General features: G+C 37.4%; 2 protein-coding genes across 2 annotated transcripts; one reads left to right on the top strand and one right to left on the bottom strand.

The window, feature by feature from the left end:
• Positions 1–343: 343 nt before the first annotated feature.
• rin1a (Ras and Rab interactor 1a) lies at positions 344–9,028 on the top strand. Its single transcript, XM_082141023.1, has 11 exons — positions 344–614; positions 3,261–3,452; positions 3,553–3,667; positions 3,811–3,883; positions 3,979–4,070; positions 5,095–5,657; positions 5,741–6,239; positions 6,317–6,625; positions 7,469–7,600; positions 7,686–7,852; positions 7,972–9,028. The coding sequence occupies exons 2-11, from the start codon at positions 3,264–3,266 to the stop codon at positions 8,284–8,286; spliced, it is 2,454 nt and encodes an 817-aa protein (XP_081997149.1). The 5' UTR covers positions 344–614; positions 3,261–3,263; the 3' UTR covers positions 8,287–9,028.
• A 2-nt stretch (positions 9,029–9,030) lies between these two features.
• Positions 9,031–21,012, bottom strand: dpp3 (dipeptidyl-peptidase 3). Its single transcript, XM_082141024.1, has 18 exons — positions 20,868–21,012; positions 18,736–19,036; positions 18,567–18,656; positions 18,327–18,464; positions 18,170–18,244; positions 16,056–16,146; positions 15,807–15,940; positions 15,551–15,681; positions 13,799–13,857; positions 13,188–13,382; positions 12,980–13,092; positions 12,467–12,559; positions 11,492–11,554; positions 11,254–11,378; positions 11,057–11,177; positions 10,791–10,970; positions 9,894–10,056; positions 9,031–9,770 (listed from the first exon to the last, which is right to left on the bottom strand). Exons 1-18 carry the CDS (start codon positions 20,936–20,938, stop codon positions 9,628–9,630), a joined length of 2,286 nt encoding a protein of 761 aa, XP_081997150.1. The 5' UTR covers positions 20,939–21,012; the 3' UTR covers positions 9,031–9,627.
• Between the last annotated feature and the right edge of the window lie 957 nt (positions 21,013–21,969).

Genomic DNA, 21,969 nt, shown 5'->3' on the forward strand with positions numbered 1-21,969 from the left:
TCATCAAATTGTTAAACCCTATATATTTCGGTATGCAAGTGATTATTGTAATGTCTATTTATTATAATCTGACTAGCAATATTAAAAAGATGAACTAGTCCAGGTTTCAGCTGAAAAGTCATTATGACGACGCTGTATTAATTTCAAAGAGGAAATGTGGAAGCTGACATCCACTAGGGCTATTATTATTGTTATTATTAATTTCAAAGTGGGAATGTGGACGTGGGGCAATAAATTATATAATTATATTTCTCTCTATTTGTGGTCGTATGTTATAGCCTATTTTTTACAGTCTATGGTTATAGCGCGTCACAGCATGCGCATGCCCAGGTATGAAACACGACTCATGTACGAGAACGCGCTCGCCTGGAAACAACACATGTGTACGAGAAGACGAAACAGACAGTGTGAATCACAGTTTCACACAGACTCCTGTTGGTATCTTTTTAAACGTGTGCATGGTGGAATAACAAGCAAAAACCCCCCTAATTATATATTCCCGGACTTTCCACATTTCCAAAAGTAATTCAGAGCATTTAATGGATCTGACACTTTGGGAAAAGTCACGAAGTAGTGTAGTTTGTTCTTTTTGAATAGCAGCGACTGATGAAGAGGTAAGTGGCTCTTCTTCTCTATCTCTTTTAAATATGGTCATGTGTTATGATGACTATAGTGTTTTAGTGCCAGGTTATATTTACAGTACAGTAAAACATTAGAGAACTGATTGAGGAAGTTCGCGCTTAGTCACAAAAGTGTGAGATGTTGATTATTATTTTTAAATAAAGAAGATTGTACGAAGTTTTTAATAAATATTTTTCACTGATCATATTGACAAAGATTCGCATTGTCAAGATTTATCTATTGCATTCTCCTATTTTACACGTATTGTGATGCTTTTTTAATACTAATCTCTATATAAACACACACACACATCTATTTTGGGGACTGGGCTGTCAAATTATATTGTTTCAGTATGTTTCTTTTATAACGTACATTTGTAGCAGTTACATTCTTTTAAACACATTCATCTGTTTATAGTTGTTATTATTATTATGATTATTATTAGGTTGTTGTTGTTGAATCATTAGTAAATTACTATTTATAAATCCCATTACTCTGGTTATACTGTTTCCAGTCTTTATATAAAAATGGTGCAGTATCTAAGTAGGCCTACTTGCTGTATACAGGACGTTTTATATATTTTTAAATAAAAAGACATATATCCACTGTCATTCCCTTTAGTGCTGTATCGAGTTACAGCTCCTGAAAATATCTTGTTCAGGCAACAATTAAAAAACCTCAGCCTGCATTACAGAACAGAGATAATAGCAGCTCTTTCCCAGTGCATACTTAAAGGCTTCCTTCTCACCAGTCTGGACTTGCTCTGTTCATGCCCAGACTGAGGCAGCAATCATTTCAGAGCTCTGAAACTACAGTTTCCCCGCCCTTATTTATCCGTTAAAACTGGATTCACCATTGGGATGGATAAGGACAGTAGAGATGTTGGCCTAAGGTGTTTGGCATACTCTCTTATTATTTGTTACAGCATTTTTTTATTATTTTTTTTGAAAAAATAGTTATGCCAAATAAATTTTGCCAAATCAAAAGTAGTGTGGCCTAACCAGGAATCCACGTTGTTGTCATGCGAGAAGGACAATATTAATTTATTTATTAAACATCCCTTATTTTGATTTTTTAAAATTATTATTACTTAAAAAAAACACGTTTTAAACATTTTGTTTATGTCAAATGGAGTAACCCAAAGAAAATGTTGTTTGACTCATGACTTAAAAACTTGATGATATTTAAAAAATATATGTTTTGCAAATATCAACTTTTTGAATCATGAATTTAAGAAATGTTCTTTCCTTTTTAAGTACTAATTAAGTCAACTACTAATTAAGTACACTCAGACATATTCAAGATGCAAGTAGTGGTTAGACCACTTAAAGTATTAGTAGAAAAGGCCACACCTTTTTTTCTTCTTTTTTTCACATTTCATACTTTATTGCCCCATAAGCAGACATGTTAAAATATAATTAGAAAGTATTATTAGAGACATATCTCAGTTGGCCTTTTGTCCTACTAATGAATCTACAACATTCTGGGAGAATTTTTTTCTAAAAGGAACCAAATAGTCCCTTGAGAGGAAAGTTTTAATATATCACTCTTTTAATTTAGTTTTTACCCATATGTTCTTTATCTTCCAAGTAACGTCAAAAATATAATAATACTTATTTATTTTCCTTTTGCAAAAAAACCAAAACTTTACATTTATGCATTTTGGCAGACACTTTTATCAAAAAGCCACTTACATTCACTTGCATTCAAAAGTATTTAGACTACATTTTATCAGTTCTTCTCAGTTGAGCCTAGTTTGTATGAAGTTTTGGAAAAGGTACCTGGCCTTTCCTAAATTTGAACAGTGGAGGCGTGTGTGTGTCCGTGGGTAGGAATGCCCAGTGGAATATGTAAGCCTCTGTTGCCATAGCAGCCATTAGCTCTTGCCAAAAAGTATTCCACACTGGCCCACACAGAGTCAACCTGCTACCCAACCTCACTCAACTAGTGAACAAGTTACTTTAAGAGTCAGCATTAGATACTAAAGAGTGTTCATTTCATTCATTATATAAGATGTATCAGTGAAAAAAGAAAGTTTTCAAATAATGCATCCACTCCTGTATTTATTTTATTTAGCCTATATTTTTTAAAATAGAACTGATTCACGTCATGATAAAATGCCTTTATTACACTAATACTTCTCGAAAATGTAATTCTCAGTTCCTCTTCACCTTGCATCACATTTGGTATAAATGATGCTTCTGTTGTTTCGTCTTTAAGAACAATGCAAGTGTTTTTTGAATGGTCTGTGTGAATGCAGAACAAAAACGGTAGAGATGTGGTATTAGTCAGACTGTGACACACCGTTCTCACATGGCCGGGAGAAAAACAGAGCCAGCGAGGGAGTTTCCCATAGCCATTGAAAAAGCAAAGGTCAGAAGGAATAAGTAGGCACATGATTGTGTGAAAATAGCCATTCTAGGAAAAACAGTGACAACATGTTTGAGAAACACACATGAGAAAAAACTAAGATGTGTACATGAATAATTTACTGTAAGACAGGTCTAAGTCACTGACTAACAGACATCCTCCAAAACTGGTCAGAACTTCCTTTTTTTGTCAAATGCCAATGTGAACATTCACAAAGAGGAGAAACAGAGATTCATTGTCAAAGGAGTTGAGATCTCACTGTCGTTCAGAAGATGCAGGGTGACCCTGTGTACGACTATCCTGACTCTCGGCCCGTGGGGGACCGGCGGGCTTGTCCACAGAGAGGATCCCAGAGGAGCATCAGTGTACTGGACCGGCTCTTGCTGACGCACCCTGTGTGGCTCCAGCTCTCCGGTAACTCGGCTACAGCTCTACACATCCTGCGCCGTGAGCCCCCCGGGGTGAGCAAGCACATTCCAAGCACCACCTGCTTTGAAAAGAGACAGTTAAGCCTACAATCAAACTTAAACAACATTCTTGGAAACTTTTGTTACCTTGCAGACGTTCCTGGTGCGCAAGTCCAGTACATCACAGAAAAAAATGCTGTGCGTCCGGCTGGCAGATGACAGCACGCCGTCCTTCATTAAACAGGTTGTCATTCGAGAAGAGGACTCAGGTGAGTTTGTTAATAAATTACTCATGTCATCTTGAATTCATTTTAAGCAAGTAAGCAATGAGTTAGCCATACTATTCTGTAAATTTTATGTCAACATTAGTTATCGACTTTCGGTGACTAAACCATTTCCTTTTCATTAACAGCCTTTTCTTTGGAAAGCTCAGCTATCAGTTTCCCAGATCTGTGCAGACTCGTTGCCTTCTACTGTGTCAGTCGGTATGATTAGTATTTACTATGTTCTATCTACAACAACAGCAAGGCACTCCATAAATATGATATTTTTATTCCATTATTGTGGATCTGTATTTTAGGGATGTGCTTCCTTTCACTCTGGAGCTGCCTGAAGCAATAGCCAAGGCTTCCTCACACAAACAGTTGGAGTCAATCTCTCATATGGGTGTGGGTAGGTACAACTTTGATTATCTGTTGAAATGAATTGAAGGTTTGAAAGGCGCTTTCTGTCGGACATTTTATGATGCTCATGCTGCACCAATCCCAGAATTATAGGTAGAGCAAAGAAATTTTAAAAGAAATTCATACTTTTATTCAGTGAAGATGTATTCAGTTGGTGATAGGTGATAGTGAAGAAATATATCATGTTACAAAAGATGTACATTTCAATTAAATACTGTTCTTTTGAACTTTCTATTCATAAAAAAAAAAAAAATGCAATACGGCTTCCACAAAATATATAAACCAACAACAACTGTTTTCAGCATTATAATAAGAAATGTTTCTTGAGCAGCAAATAATCATATTAGAATGATTTCTGAAGGATCATGTGACACTGAAGACTGGAGAAATTATTCTAAAAATTCAGTTTCACCATCACAGGAATAAATTCAATTTTAAATTATATTATAAACAGTTATTTTGATAATATTTCACTATATATAGTGAATATATATATATATATATATATAGTGAATATATATATATTTTATTTATTTATTTTTATAAAAAAAAATGTTTCACTATAGTCACTATAGTATATATATATATTATATATTCACTATAGTCTTCAGTGTCACATGATCCTTCAGAAATCATAATAATATTATTATTTGCTGCTCAAGAAACATTTCTTATTATAATGCTGAAAACAGTTGTGTTGGTTAATATATATATTAGTTATCGGCTTCATAACTAATATATATATATATATATATGTATGGCTTCATAGTATGGAAAAAAGTGTTGTTGTTTTTAAATGTAAATAAATATTTAAAAAGTAAATATTACTTTAAATATTTAAGTTTAATCTAAAAATAGTGGAAATGAAATTTAATTAATTATCGATCACTATATCCAATGACTGATACGATAATTTATTGTTCACTCAAACGATTTTAGAGTTCATCAATGTCAGCTAATATCCATCATAAAACATGTTCATCATGATCTCAATGCCCTTTTGTATTCCACAGAGTTCTGGAATTCCCACCTAAATGTCCGGGGTCCTCGTAATGAACCTACCGCTGACAAACTCTTGCCCCCAACTCCAAGCCCAGAAGACTGCTCAACGCCCATCAACCTAAACCCCACCACATTCCAGGAGCTTTGCCCAATTCAAACACGGAGTCCCTGTGAGCTGAATTACGGGGGAGGCAAAGGTTTGTGTTTCGTCAACCCCCTCTTCCTACAAGACTACCCTGGTCGCAACGCCATGCGCAGACGTCATCATTTCAAAACCAGCATAAAGGTTCGAGTCTCCACTGAAACTTCCAGCCCCCTGTCACCACCTGTCATCCCACCACCTCCACCACCGTTACTGGCTAAAGCCAAATGCAAAGCAAGATTAAAAGCTTTAAAACAGACGACCCCACCTGTTGCAGTTCAGGCTGGCGAGGAAGCTATCAAGAAGACTGAGCAGGAAGCCACAGACTATATGCAACCTTGTGTAGTGTCTCAGAAGAAGACCATGGTCACCCCTACTCTTTCGCCCACTGCTGAAGAAGACGACTATCAGATGCCCAAGGCTCTTCAGAAGGTACTGAGACATTTCAGCACTGATTTTACGGGACATTTTAGTTTAGTTTATGTGTTTTCATGACTGTCTTTTTGCGCTTTTAGGCCCAGATGAAAATCCTGGAGCAGAAAGGACATGAAGAAGACGAGGATGAGGAGGAAGGGCTTGTTCTGGAACAGCGACATGCTCCGTCCCTTAGTGAGCTGGACAGCAGCAGTTCGCTTAGCAGCCTCGACGAGACTGAGGAGAGTCCCGAGCGTCCTCCCCTCGTGCGAGGAACTAGCAACCCGGTTATGTCGCCTCCTAGGAAGTCCATGTCCGCCCTACGCAAGATGAGCGCCGCCTTCATATCCTTTTTCGCCCCAGAGAAGCGAGTGTCGCGGATGGTGGAGGACCTGTCTCGTGATCGCCGCATGGCGTTTGGCGCTCTGGTTCAGGACTTCCTGAGGCAGCAGAGAGAGGCACTGAAGCCCCAGTGCTTGAACTCTCCTGTACAGCTGCTGCAGGATTTGCGTCTCTTCATCAGTCAGGCCAAAGCGTTCCTTCTGGAGTGTGGAGAGCTTGAACCTCCAATCGAAACTCTTCTGACTGAGAACGAGAAAGGTATTTAAGTCAGAATGATTTAATGTAATCCTGTTGTCAGTATCATTCAAACAAGTTAAACATTTTCCTGTGTGCAGACCAAGCGCTGGAGAAAGCCATGTTCCGCTGTGTGCTGAAACCTCTCAAGCCTCAGATTGATGCGGCTCTTCGGACCCTGCACAAACAAGATGGTTCCTTCCAGAGAATGACGGACAGCTTGCAAAGAGCCAAAGGAGCCTCACCCCAGAAGCTCTTTGGGGTTCAGGTGGGCGTTCCTGACGCCCAGGGCATTGAGAAAATTAAGCACAAGTTGACTCTAATGCAGCGGGCTTACTCACCCATTGACAAAGTGCTGCTACTCCTGCAGATCTGCAAACTCATTTACAAAGCCATGAAAAACAAATCAGGTAAGGAAGACCTTAAATAGCATTGGTTTATTATATACATGTCAATTTATTTGTGCACATACATTACCGTTCAAAAGACTGGGATCAGTAAGATATTTTTTAAAGTCCCCCTGTAGTCAATAATTTTATCCCTTAACTCATCTTTGATCACCAAAATTACATATTGAAACTTTTTTTCCTTTAAAATAGCTTGAATGTAACTACACCGTTGCCTCATTTAGTATACACGGTTCTATGAATATGAAAATTAGCCCCGCCTTCACTCACTCACACCAGCTCAGAGATCCACTCATTGACGATCACACGTTGACGTGGTTGGTTACAAGGTAGTTTGTGACGTCAGAAACACCAGGGATTTTAAACCGCGTTTTTGAGTCTTGAGTCTTTGGTTCACTGGTACAATGGTGTTTGACTTATGAATTTGCCCATGGTTTGTCTTAAAGCATATTAAAAACACCACATAGACATATAAACAACATCAAAAGCTGGGTTTTCACCACAGGGGGACTTAAAATGTTTTTGAAAAAAGTCTCTAATGGTCACCAGGGCTGCATTTTATTTGATCAAAAATACAGTAAAAACAGTAATATTTGTGAAATATTGTTAACATTTAAAAGAGTTTTCTATTTTATTATATTTTAATATGTAATTTATTCCTGTGATGGCAAAGCTGCATTTTCAGCATCATTACTCCAGTCTTCAGTGTCACATAATCCTTCAAATCCATAATCCTTTAAAATGGCATTTATTTGGAATAGAAATCTTTTGCAAGATTATAAATGTCTTTACTGTCACTATTGATCAATGTAATGAGTCCTTGCTATCTGTATTTCTAAACATCAGGTCAGGAATTTGGAGCAGATGACTTCCTGCCCGCTCTATCCTATGTGATGGTCCTGTGCAATATGCCAGAGATCTCTCTGGAGGTGGAGTATATGATGGAGCTTTTGGAAAGCTCTTGGCTTACAGGAGAAGGTATGGATAAATACTTTGGAATCTTTAGCTAATTATTATTATTTTATTTGTATTATTATTAATCATTATTATTATTGTCTTGAAGGGGGTTACTATCTGACAAGTCTCTATGCCAGTCTGAGTCTGATTCAGAGTCAGCCAGAGGATGTGCCACCCAACGGCCTCACAAACCAGGCCAGAGAGTCTCTGAAAGCATGGAGTCGGCGTCGGAGCAACGAAACCACAAATCAGAAAGACAACCAATTGCCCCAGGTCAGATATACTGGTTGAACAAACCAAAGTACATCATCACTTGCTGAATCGTGCATTAAAGTTTATATCAAAAGTAGCAACAAAAAACAAGAGCTCTATGTGTTGTTTCTATGCCACAGAGATTTATAAAGGTGCTGTTTCAAGATGATGACCGTAGCATAGTGAAAACTCTAATGTGGAAGACTGCGCTCGACGGTGAGGCTATGGCTCAGCTCTGTGCTTTGAAGTTTGGGGTGGACCGGCCGGAGGATTACAGCCTGTACTGGAGGAAAGACGGGGAGTTAACACCTCTTCCGTCCAACGCCCAGGTTCAAGACCTGCAGAGCATGGGCGCGAGTGGGGTTCCCCTTATTTACCAGGTGACCAATCAGGCTGAAAGTTCCCAGAAGCTGAACAGAGGGGGTGCAGTCGATCTCACAGAGGAGGCTTCATAATATAGGGCTTTTTTTTTATTGTCATAGCAAATTCTGTATTTTATATTGCATGCCTGGTTTGTCACATAAAAGCTGATATAATAATAATAATAATAAGCTTGTAATGGAGCTCAAAAATGATTTGAGCAGTATTTTCACTGAATTAATTTAATGTTGACTGCAAGATTACACTCTAATAAAGGTTCTTTATTGCCATCTATGGTTCCATGAAGAACCTTCAACATCCACTGAACCTTTTCATTGCACAAAATGTTCTTTATAGTAAAAAAGGTTCTTTAGATTCTTAAGAATCTAAGAAAAAATCTTGGGTTCTTAAGAAATAAAAAGAATTATATGAAGAACAGTTGACTGAAAGATTCTGTGGGATACCAAAATTGAAAACTTGTGTGTCCATTACTGGTAATTATGGATAATGTTCAGCTGGTGTTGTGTGAGATGTCATTGGGCTAAATTATAAGGCATTTCCTCTTGTTATATTATTTAAAATTTTCTTATATGTTGGTTATTAATGACTTGATTCATTATCCCGACTTTTAGTTTTCAATTTTTCCCCCCCTTTTAGTCTTTTCTAATGTAAAAACTGTGTGGGTAATTAACCAGTTATGTAAATTTCTCATTTATGAGATGGTCAGTAATGAGTTACTGGATATTATCTTATTGTTCACCTTGTATCATGATAATATTTATATGAAATGCATTGTACAAATGTTTTGGTATTTTGAAAGTAAACAACAATACAATATCTTCGGAAATAATTGGTTTTATTTGGTAGGGACTGTTGATTTTCACACTTTGAGGAACTGAACAGCCTGTAAAAAAATGAACAACTTATATTCTTAATAATGAATGCAACCATTTCTCCTAGATAACAGTGAATCAGCATATTAACTCTACCCTAGATATGATCTGTAGTTAGCGCAGAATATGTTTCCATTTTAAAGTAAGTTGAGAAAGTGTGTTATGTGTTGTGATTACATAAGTACCGCCCTCACACAGCAAGTTCACTCTTGTCAGCGCTTTCACATGCCTATGTGGGAAGCGTGGGCTGCGGTCGGATTCGAAGCAGGAACAGAAATTTCTAATTAAAGCTCATATCAGAATTGCCTTTGTTTAGAAGTGAATAGACAAAAAAGAAAGAAAAATTGTGGGAAGGTAAAGCACTTGGGGTTATGTTCCTGTGTTTAAGTGCGGTTCTTCCTTCCTACTACATGTGAATGGTTTTATAATCATTACCAGTCCCTTCCTTGTGCACTCTGCAGCTTTTTGTTCATTTCCAAAAGTTGCTGTGACTCAGTGTGGTCCAATACTCGTCTGAGAGGACTTCCACAGCACTGTGTCCTCTCAGCACCAGCAGGTGGAATCAGCGCGGGTCATTTCCAGCAGCTGGGCCTCTACCTCCTCAGCATCGTCTGGGAAGCGTTCAACGAAGGACTGGATGAGCCCTTCAGCGCTGCCTTCATACTCAACCAGCTTCACAGCGTCATCTACAACACAAACAGCAGCACATTATTACATTTGTGTATATGTGTATCTGTGTTTCTGTCACTGATCATACAAAGAATGGTAATTTTTAATATATGGCTGAAGGAAGGAGGCTAAACACAAACCTTTGAAGAAGGTGTTAGCCTGGACAAACATCTTACGAGCTTCCTTACGGAGCAGAACCGTCTCTCTGAGGCGCAGGAAATCGTGGGTGCCGTCAGCAGTTACAGCAGAGTAGCCTTCATACAGAGCCCTTCCTCCCTCCACATCGGCTGTCGCCTTGTGCACCTTTACAAAAAAAGCAAATCATTATTGAAGCTCGTTTCTGTTCCATCAAGCTGCAGTCACACTAGACTTTGAGCACGCGAAAGTTCTACGGACATGGCAACGGTCGTGATATGACATCACATTCTGCGGCATCTGTTTTGATAAAAACGTAAATTCAACATATAACAAATAATAATAAATCCAGAGAGTAAAAATACAATCTACTCCACTTTAATGCAAAAAATATGTGTGTTCTTTTAATTCTCGCCATGACTTATTCATCTTCTATTGGTCACGTCTTCATGTAATATGAACTTTTGGAACGCACCGAAATGCCAAACTTTTTCACATGAGCTTTTTCCAGTCTCCAGCATTCATATGCGTATGAATGGAAGTCAATGGAAGGAATGAAAAGTGTAGTGTAAACGTCCCTTCAGTTCAGAGTAAAAAAATTATAATAATAAAGAAAAAATACTTCACATTAACTGAAATAAAATATTGATAAAACTTTACATTTTATTTCAGCTATAGCCATATATATGTGTATATATATATATATATATAAAGCCTTTTATTTCTAAATAACTCACTAAAATGCAATGTCATGTGGTCATACTACTGCTGGAAACGTTTTCTATTGCATAATGTATTCTGTTTCTCATACTATTTTTAATAACAGGTAGGCTAGTGTATGCAGTGCAGTATAATTTAGTTAGCAGAACGCTAGTTCCGTTTGAACAGTAAACTGGCTGTACCTGCAGTTTACAGAGGAACCTCTGGATGGCGCTCTTGCCCACTGTGTTGATCTTGCTGCGGTCGAGTGTTATGACAGCGTCTGGTCGTCCATCTGTCCCCGTGCACTCCTTCAGACCAACCAGCCCCTCTCCAGCCTCCAGCAGAACCCGCAAAATCACAAACCGGGCCTGCATGTGTGCCTATGACAGCAAGGACAATGTCAAGATGAGAAGATAATCAAGCAAAAGAGTAATAATTTCTGGACAGGCACACATCTAATTCTCACCTGTCTCCAGCTCTTGCTCTCTTGCGTGTAGAACTCCAGGCCTAAAAGGCCAGCACGCACCATGGTCAGCCAGTTCACGTACACCACCTCCTCTGCATCCTCCCCTTCATGCCCGAAAATACTGCCACACACACAAATTGCTCAGCATTTATATCTTGAGTGAATCCATACAGAAGTGACTAAGTTCAGTGACTCACCTGAGCACCTGTTTGTTGAGACACAGGTAGAGACCTACACACTCAGCCCGACACTCCTCATAGGACGAGGCGATGGTGGAGAACTTGCTGTCCCATGTCTCGCTGCCCTTGTACCAGCTCGAGATCTGAAAGTCGAAAGGTCCATTTTATGACTGTGATTGGCAGTGCAAGGTTTCATAAAGAGGGTAAAACACAGTTGAATCCAGTAATGAACAGGATGACAAGGTAACCAACTCACCAGTTCCCCTGTTTCTGGATTACGTACAACAGTTTCATCAAAGTTGAACTTTCCCTTATCATCCTGTTTCAATACAAACACATAAGATGAAGAAACTGTGAAACATTTGTATTCATGAAATGTTCTGGGTTCAAAACAACTATGTTCTATTGAGAGTTTCAGCTCCAAGCAGACGCTCTGCTAAAAAGACAATTTAGACAACTTCATAGCTAAACAGAAGAATTACTGCAAGTGGTTTAATGAAGAAGAAAAAAGAAGGGGGAAAAAAGCATGTACTGTAAGGAGAACTATAAATGCTACTCAAATATATATATACACACCAGTGTTTAAAAGTTTGGGATCAATAAAAAATGTAAATGATGTAAAAGAAGTCTATTTATTAATATTGTGAAATATTATTACAATTTAAAATAACAGTTTTCTATTTGAATATATTTTAAAATGTACTTTATTCCTGTGATGGCAAAGCTGAAATAAAGTGATCCTTTAGAAAATCACTCTAATTTACTGATTTGCTGCACAAGAAACATTTCTTATTATTAGCAATGTTGAAAACAGTTGTTCTGCTTAATATTTTTGTGGAAACAGTGATACATTTTTTTTCCAGAATTCTTTGATAAAAAGAAAGTTCAAAAGAACCACATTTATTGGTAAAACTTTACAATAAGGTTCCATTAATTAAGGTTATTTATTGCATTAATATATCCTAACAAATGAGCAATAGATTAGTTACAGTACTTCATCTTTGTTAACATTAGTTAATAAAAAATACAACTGTTCTTTGTTAGTTCATGTTAGTTGTAGTTTATTAACTTGTTAACAGACAAAACTTTGATTTTAGTCTTAGTTAAACATTTTTGATTAACATTAACTAAGATTAACAAATGCTTTAGAACTATTTTTCATTGTTAGTTCATGTTAACTGATGTAATTAGCCAAATATATATATATAAAAATCTGCTTGTGTTTCTCTACCTGAACAAAGAGCTTCCCACTGCCATGACCCAGCAGCTCATGGAGTCCAACCTGCACCTCAAAAGAAGGCCCTTTCCATTTGATGTACAGGTCCTACAGAGGAAGAAAAATGACCACTCTGAACCTCTACTGCAACATGTTTGATTCATTAAACCATGGCCTGGTTTCACAGAAAGGGCAGTGACATATTTTAAGATATGTCAGTGGAAATAGCTTTCCGTTAAAACAACTCAAACATGCATTTTAGTCTGGGTCTAGGTTTAAGCCTTGTCTGTGAAACCGGGGGTATGGGTGTCCAATCCTTACCCTGGAGATCTACCTACCCACAGAGTTCAGATCTAACCCTGATCAAACACCTGTCTGTAATTATCAAGTGCTCCTGAGGATCTTAATTAGCTGCTTCAGTTGTGTTTGATCAGGGTTGGAGCTGAACTTTGCAGGAAGGTAGATCTCCAGGAACAGGATTGGGCACCCCTGCATTACAACCTTACAGACAGCCGTCATCAGCCATACCTTGTCCTTCTCCTCAAGAAAGGTGAGCTTGTCTTTCTGCGTGGCATACGCAACAGCCAGCACATTCCCAAGTGACACGTTCTTGAAACCTTCCGTCTGTCTGATGTCGTCATCTACAGACAGATAAATGGTTAAAACTTCTCATAGAACATTTATCAATCAAATTTGACTGCATATGGAAAAATCCATGTCAGTTCAGAGGACTCACAGTTTGGAATGTTGATTCCTGCAGGGATGCCGCTGCCGGCGAAGGTGAGTACGTCCAGAGAGGTGAAGTCTGGCTTGAGGAAGTTGTCCTTCTCAAAGGCTGGAGGCCAAGGCAGCTCTGGAAGCAAGACCTCGGCCGAGCTCACCAACTGAGCAAAGCGAGCGCTCATGGCCTTGTTCACCACGGCAACAAAACCTGTTGGGCAAGATGATAAGTGTGAAGGAGAGAGAGAGAGAGAAACAGAAGTCATAACTGGGAATCTACAACAGTTACTGGTTGTTTGAGCAATTTGTGTGAAATGATTTCCTATGTTTTTTTGCATGTTGGTTGCACCACTGATTTGGTGGACAAAAAGTTGAGATAATAATAATCATCATCATAAATATTATTATGACTATATTATTAAATAATAATACAAATAAAAGATTATTCCAAACTAATCTTTTTTTAGATTAGTTATTTTAATGAGACTAATTATAATAACAAAATTTATTTTTATTCAGAGATGAGGTGTATTCAAGCAATCGTATGTATGAATTACATTTTTACGTGTATTTTGTAATAAATGAATAGATCTGGACAAGAAATTACCCAAAAATATTTGATCTTACCTTCAAATTCACCTCTTGAGCCAAATGGATCTCTGTAGCTCTCAATAAAGCCAATGTAACTGATAAAACATAAATAAAATAAAAAGGTTTGTAATAGAAATTCCAAATGGGAAAGAACAATAAGTCTAGCTCAACAATGAAATCAAACATTTAAGCCTGTATCAATAGCCTGTGGCTACAAACTCTGTTTTTGGGGGGTTCAAAATTATGTATTAGTTTTTAGCTGTGTTCATCACCATGTTAACTAATGCTACAAGGCTAACATGCTTTAAAACATGTTCAGAGTAAGAGACTTACTTACTTACTTACATTCAGAGTAAGAGATCGCAAACCAAAACTGAACCAATCAGCTGTGAGCAAAGTGGCATTAATCTAATGCAGTAAATTCACCCCTCCTATATCTCTTGCTCCAAATTAAAGCACTACACAGTAAAATAATTAAGAGACAAAAATCACAAGGCTTTCATCTGAGCCGATGATCTCAAAACCTAGCACATGGCCCTTTCCCAATCCTGTCCCCCCCTATCTCTCTCTCTCTCTCCAACACACTTCCTGTCCTCTCTACAACTGTACTATTTGCATAAAGGCAAAGATGCCGGAAAAAAAAAATCAATCAACTTTTGTTTTAAATGCATTAGATTTTATAAAGCTTTTAAAACGACTTTGCTTATTTTCTTTTAAGCTCATTGTAAACCCTAAAAAAAATAATTGTTATAGATGTTTTCTTTCAGCAGCCTTTTCAAACTTTCTCAGCAGCAGCAGTGTTTCTTATTGCCTTGTAAATGTGTTTAAATGATTAATATGTCTTATAACAATCTCTGTATACATCATCTTCAGCAGAGAACTAAACTGCGCTGACACTCTTGTGAGAAGTGAATCAAACTGGCGCTCTCCGTGTTTCGTGTGATTGGCTGTTGCTTTCAGGTGCATGCACAGTTAAACAGTTAAAGGGATAGTTCACTTTGAAATAAAATTTTGGTATGTTTTAGCTTACCTCAAGGGCATCCAAGATGTAGGTGTCTTTTTTTCCGCAGTAGTTTCAATTTTGATATTTTTAGGTCAAACCGTTCTTGTCTGTCAGTCATATAATGCAGGTCGATGGTCACTGTCTCAAACAGCATGCACAGAGTCCAAATTAAACCCGACATTACTAGATGTCGCCTTGGCTACTGCGAAACCGTTGCCAAGGCGACATCTATTGTATATATCTATACCCGCCCGCGCTCTCAGATCACTTGGACGTGGCTGAGTTCAAGAGGTAATAACGATATAAAAACTGTTCGTTTTCTCACACAAACCGCTCGTTTCGTGTCTTAGGCCATCAATGTGTACTTACGATGGGGAATTGTTTAATTTGGACGACGGGGAATTGTTTTAATTTGGACTCTGTGCATGCTGTTTGAGACAGTGACCATCGACCTGCATTATATGACTGACAGACAAGAACGGTTTGACCTAAAAATATCAAAATTGAAACTACTGCGGAAAAAAAGACACCTACATCTTGGATGCCCTTGAGGTAAGCTAAAACATACCAAAATTTAATTTCAAAGTGAACTATCCCTTTAAACAAACTCGGGATCAAACCTGAGTTGACAAAGAACATTTATTTACAAGTGTTGTGAAACTGCTGAATCTAAACTGGGTTGGATTTGTTTGGTTTTGTCAACTTTAAACCTACTCTTATACTTAGAGTTTGTTCAATTAGCTTTGTGTAAAAGGCCACAGGTCTGTTAAAAATGAGTTAGACACCTCTCCACAATAGGTCCTTTGTCTTTGATCCAATAACGGGACCCTTCTTTATGGGCTTCCACCGAACCATAGGTGAAACTGCGGATATACTCCTCCAGCATCTTCTTCTGGTTCTCATTGGCTGCATGAGCCTGAGACAAAACAAAAACAAAAACATCAGCAGCTTTACTCATGCTTCAAATGGTCATCCTGTTCATTTCACATCCAAAAGTATCATTGATTCAGTGTTTTTTTTTCAAGTTGAATGTTGTCATACCTTGGCTTTTTCCAAGTTCTGACACACTTTCTCCATAAGAAAGGAATAATCGCCCCTCTTAACATTGAACACAGCATCCTCAAATTCATATCTACCACAAAAAGTTTCACCACCCTTGTCAGCATCACAGCAGTCTGCAGATGGGAGGGAAAAAAAGAGAAAATAGTGGAGAAAAGAAAAAAAAACTCAAATGAAATGAAAAGTAATACACAACATATAAACTGGATTTAAATTGGTCTGTATACTCACCCGCCTTCTCAGCAGATGCCAAACGCACCTCATAGCACCGCTTGCCATCTACTTCACTCTTGAACAGACGGGTGTTGTAGGCACTCAGTTTCTACAAGGACAGACAGAGTACTCTAAATGTGAGCGAATATTTAGGGAACATAGTTCATTCATGCTGTCAGTGAGGATATAACAAGATCAAGTTACATCTGGTTCATTTGGTTAAAATTAGCTATCAGGAGCAATAAATGAACAATACTTTTACAGTTTTTATTAATTTAGATTAGTTCATTTATGTTAATTCATGTTTTTCATAGCACATTAACAGATGTTAATTTTATACAACCTGAAATGGTAAACACATTAATGTTTGTAGAAATGTACCTGAATTAAGAAATGCTGTTGAAGTATTGTTCATTGTTAGCTCATGACACCCTGCATTCAACAATGTTAATTAAATGAACCTTATTGTATGTACATATCAGCAGGGACGTGCACAGACATTTTGAGGGGCAGGGGCTCAAGTGAAATAAAGGGCACTTCTCATAATTAGTTTTTTTTTTTTACAAAAAAGTATATATATTAACGCAACTCTGACTTCCTTTAAAAAAAATTTATTAAAAAAAGTTAATTAATTTTATCTTCCTCAAACTCACGCAATTGTTTCATTTTCAAAAGATGTCTACAAAATAATCAGTTCACACAGAAACCATGGTCTCCTTAGTATTCACTATTATAGAGCAGCAAAGGAAACCATTCCACAATGTGCATGTTTTGAAAACATTTTCTATGCTACTAGTTTCAAGTATATATTTAGAATAATCTAAATAACTGCATCAAGCAGAGGGGCGTGTTTTACTAATAATTTGTTTATTTTTGCACAAGGCACTACATCATTTTAATTATTTTGGTGTTATCAGAATACATAACAGTAACACTTTAAAATCAACACAAATATTCACTCTAAACTGAAGAGGGCTGTTGCTGCTATTTTGTTAACTTTACTGAAAAAATCACTGCAAAAATGATTGACAAAATACAAAAATAAATTGTATTACTAACTTATTTTATTACATGGCTTGGTTGAATTCCAATGTAGAATGCGGTGTGTTATTTCTTGATAACAGACCGCTGTGCGGAGTATAACAGACCGTTGCCATGAAAAACAGAGCGTTGCTATGGACTCACAGGATTCTAACCGAAGAGACGGAACAGACTATTTTTTTTAGCGGAAGCAATACAATCGGGTTTAAATCAATAAACTCCCTTTTAAATCAATATTTTGTGTGAGAGAGAGAGAGAGAGAGAGAGAGAGCGCTTCAGAACTCCTGACCTGATATTTAGACATACTATTCTTCAATAAATATATTTGTTTGACAGGGAAGCTGTGCGCAAACAGGAATATATATTATAAAAATAAAAAAACACCCCAGAAAAAAGGGCACTTTTTCTCCAGGAATAAAAAGGGCAGGTGCTCAAGCCCCCTTTGATGTCTATGTGTGCACGTGCCTGCATATATATATATATATATATATATATATATATATATATATATATATATATATATATATACACACACAAAAAAATATATATATCTGCATTTGGCAGATGCTTAAATTCTAAATGTATTTACATTTTTGCCAGTATGTGTGTTCCCTGGGATCAAAATTAAGGACTTCAAAATCGTATCAAATGTTTTCAATGATAACTAAAGCAGGAATTTAAGAAAAATCTTTACAAATATCTATAAATCTTTACAAATACGGAACATAATTTCTGTTAATATTTTATGAAACATGTTATATTATATACGTGTCATACACTATATTAATTCATATTACTCTGAGGAGCAATAGAGCTGTTAGGAATGTGCGAGGCTTCCAGTGTCACTTTCTTCCAGTATTTGTTGCTGTACAAAAACAGTCTGTTATGCAGCTTGATGTTGGAAAGTGGTGGTTGTTGTCATAATTTAATTTATTATGGTAATTATAAACACTAGTTTGTACCTCAAATTGTTTTACCAACAGCTTTACCATTTCGTCATTCTTCTAGTTATCTACCTATAGCAGCTAATGAATAGGAAGTCTCACATATTCACAGAAAATATCTTCCACATTTCAAAACAAAGTTGATACCTTGGAGTCCAGAAATTTCTGGGCAAACTCTGCATCTTCTAAGCAGCAGTTCCCTGAGAAGTAAGTTGTGATCCCCTAGGAGAGAATAGTAATGAATAGTATAACATCAACCTGAGACTAAGCTGTAAAAAGTGTCTTACTTTTTTTTATCTTTTACCTTGTCACCCAGGCCGAGCTGTTTCACCTTGTCTTCTAGAGAGTAGAGGGGCTCAGAGCAGCAGCCCCACAGCGCCTCTATGTCGCTGGGGCTCTCCTCAAACACCAGGCTCTCCCACACAAGAGCCTTGAACTTCTCCTGCATATAATAAAGGCATAGTTATCAAATACTAAAACTGTTGGGATGTTGCATACAAGTATGACCTATTACACATGGGACATATCAAGTAGAGTGTTTCACCTTTGGTAGGTTGGGGATGAATTTGGTGTCCCCAAAGGACTTGTAGTTCCCCATGTTTGCATAAATCCCAGCAGCATATACGAGGAAGGCCTAGAATGCGATAGAACTTTGTTACGACAATGAACACAGAGAAGATGATAACTTTGGTGTTCGTAACAGGTCATTTCACCTGATATTCCTCTGCGCTCAGTCCAGCTGCAGTCGCCGTTGCCTTCAGCTGCTGTGGCGCCTGTGCACGGAACAATTTTTGCAGCAGTGCGTAGATGTTGGCAGACTCAGGAGATGTCTGGATCAACACGGCCAGGCCACCGTACCAGGACGCTCGAGAGAGGTAGTGTGCATACAGTTGCTCTTTGGGAGACAGCAGCCTGAAAGCCTCCCGGCAATCCAGAGCAGAGATCCCGATGTCATTTGGGAGGTAATACTGAGAGTCCACCATTTCAAACTTTAGGCAGCTTGTTCGCTCTCCACTGAAAATTCACAAAAGCATGAAGGAGTCACTAATTAAATATCTACTATGCAAAAGAACAAAATTACCTGGTTATAATTTATTGGGGATTCATCATAGCTTTGCATCCTGAACTTGCTCTGTCTCTCTCTCGCACACACGGTTAATAAAAGCCATTGGGCTGCCAACTTTTTAAGCTTGAGACCCTTTCACACAATTTCCTGATCCCAGAAAATTGCCATAGAATGGCTAGAGTGCCTTTGGTGTGAATGCAAACACGTCCCGGGATTGTTCCCGGTATCGATCCCGGGATGGGGACCTAGTAACATTGCCGGGATCATTCCCGGACCACGCCCTGTGTGAACAAAAGGCAGGACCAGTGCCATAAGGGGTATGTCGTAGTGATGACACGTGTCGTCGCACTGACGTAGTTATCGTGTGACTCTTTGACCAGGTGTTTTAAATGCAGATCAACGTTCACGTTGCATATTAACTTAGTAGAAAGTTTGTGTGCTTCAACGGAACAAATAAAAAGTGTGTGTTCGTCAAGGAACAAAGGAAGGACAAAAAATGTCTGCATTACATGTTATGTCACGTGTCTTGATGGGATCTTTACGGGATGTGTGTGAAACCTTACATCACAATAAGTGTATTGAAATTGTCCAAACATTTGGTAACTAAACAGAATTTCATTAAGTTTAGAGACAACATGTTACAATGTTTACATGGTGCAATGACTTGTAGCCTAACTTACTGTCTGTATTAGTGCCTGACACAAATTTCACGATTTCAATTCATAAGCTTGCGATTTGATTCCAATCTTGATTCATTTGGCTAAATATCAGGTACAGTAGCTAGGCCTACATAAATGTTAATTTTTCTCAAGGGAAAAAAATATCTTAGCTAATGCTGTAAACATACAGGGAGGCCAGTCAGCTGTTTTTTTATTACAGGTTAAAATTAGAAACTCAAATTAATATAATGTGTTTTTTATAATAATGTTATAATATTTTTTAATGATAGGAGTAAAAATATAAAATATGCAATATAGTACAAATATTTAGCAAAATGATCCTCACTATAGTTAATTTTTCTAGCTAACTAACGTGCTATGATCATTAAATGGCTTTCCTGAAGTAACGTTAACGTAAATGTAACGTTACGTGTGACTGACATGATATTGTTCTCCAGCTGTTATTAACCCATTTCCGCGGTTGAAACACTGATTGATCGATTACATGAGACATTATACATTTAGGTAAGTTGTACTGTACCTTCTAATGTTCATTCGTGTTTATTTACAGTAAGTAAAGAGTAAAATATGATCAGTTCACGTGCAGATCGCTTGTTGAACTGAGGCGATCAGTCACGTCACATTTAAAAGCGCCAAAACGGATTTATGATTTGAATTTCGTAATAAAATTGACATAATTTGAAAGCTGAGACTTTGTTTCATATCAAAAGTAACTGTTAACCTGGTCTGTCTCGTCTGTCGGTGAGAGCGTGAGGACAGTGTCAATTGCGAGAGTTAACAGTCGATACTTTTGGATATGTAACGTTAACGTTAAATCTGTAGACATACAGTCAAAAGATTGGCTTCTCGGTTGAAAGGTGAATCAGCATGAACACGGTGAGTTTCTCTTTCACTTCTGGGACTTAACTGATCAGCTAGTGCCGTTAGCACACTTGATATTGCAGGAAATCAGACAATGAAATCCCGCAAATCTGTGCCATGCAAACAAATATGAAATAATTTTCCTATACAAATATCCTATCATCTACAATAGCGAACATATACTTTCTCTTTAAACAATATCCCATATATTAACAACAGCATGTAACACAAGTTATACCTGAATTGTGTGTGTTCACTCCTGTCAAAATGAGCAGCGAGGGTCCGTCCGAATCTACTTCCGCTACTCATTCAATGGAATGATCCGCCCCTCAGCCAATCAGACGACGGGGAAGATAACTGACTGGCGTGAGATCCAATAGAAACAGCAGGTGAAAAAGAGGTTTCGAGTGATTGAAAATGAAGGCAACTGTAGGAGGGGATTCTTTTTTATGTTTATTGTATTGTATTAATGTATTAATATATTATTATACAAATGTATTTATTTATTTAATATATTTATCGTATCAGTGGATTCAGTCTTAGCCATTTATTTATTTTTAAACTGACGTGTTTATCACTTAAGTGCTTAAGAGGAATTCATTTCCCAGCACTCTAAAATAAACTTTCTGTCAACAGGATATTGTCCATCTGCATTGTCTAAACAGCATCTTGACCACCCAGGATCATTTATTTGTTTATTGTGCTGTGGTTTGCTTTCTTGACTGTCACTGCCAGATGAGAATAAGTATACTTTTAGGTATAAAATAATGCCGGTGGATGAAATAGTCCAGCCCAAATAGAGTTAAATAAAATAGATAAAACTATTAAAATATATCAATTCATCAATTCATACTTAAAACCTGTAAAATTGCTAATGAACTTCATTTATGAGTATTATTATTTATTTTTCCTCAAGTTTGAAATATTTCATGAAATTCCATCAATTTCTGTTCCCCTTACTATTCTGATAGAATGTTATCATAAAAATGAAGCATAATTCCCAAACATTAAAATCAGCCCAGTGTTTATTCCGGCCATGGGAGATTTGCACACTTCTAAGGGTGGGTATGGAGCTCATTGTGGAATCTAAGCATCAACAGGATCCCAGTGGCGCCAGATGAGAAGATAGTAACCTCTTGTTTTGAACGGGTCAAGCACCTGCCGATGAACCGTCATCAGCAACAATACACAATTCAATAGCCACTTCAAAACAAAACACTCAGCTTTTCTGAGTGACAAAGAGGAGAAAAAGAGGTGAAATGTCAAATGCTCAAATTTTAATAAAATGTAATATCTATCTAATAATAGAAATAAAAATGTCTGTTTGTTGTGATAATGTA

The sequence above is a fragment of the Leuciscus leuciscus genome (genome assembly GCF_965113295.1).
Source record: "Leuciscus leuciscus genome assembly, chromosome: 16".
NCBI lineage: Eukaryota > Metazoa > Chordata > Actinopteri > Cypriniformes > Leuciscidae > Leuciscus > Leuciscus leuciscus.

Bases quoted from the DNA above. Each gene is read 5' to 3' on its own strand.
- rin1a (XM_082141023.1), top strand. From the start codon at position 3,264: ATGCAGGGTGACCCTGTGTACGACTATCCTGACTCTCGGCCCGTGGGG. The intron at 4,071-5,094 runs GTAGGTACAACT...TGTATTCCACAG, and splicing joins AATCTCTCATATGGGTGTGG to AGTTCTGGAATTCCCACCTA. The intron at 7,853-7,971 runs GTCAGATATACT...TCTATGCCACAG, and splicing joins AAGACAACCAATTGCCCCAG to AGATTTATAAAGGTGCTGTT.
- dpp3 (XM_082141024.1), bottom strand. From the start codon at position 20,938: ATGAGTAGCGGAAGTAGATTCGGACGGACCCTCGCTGCTCATTTTGAC. The intron at 15,941-16,055 runs GTGAGTATACAG...TCCCATCTGCAG, and splicing joins GGCATCTGCTGAGAAGGCGG to ACTGCTGTGATGCTGACAAG. The intron at 13,093-13,187 runs GTGAGTCCTCTG...ATCTGTCTGTAG, and splicing joins AGGAATCAACATTCCAAACT to ATGACGACATCAGACAGACG.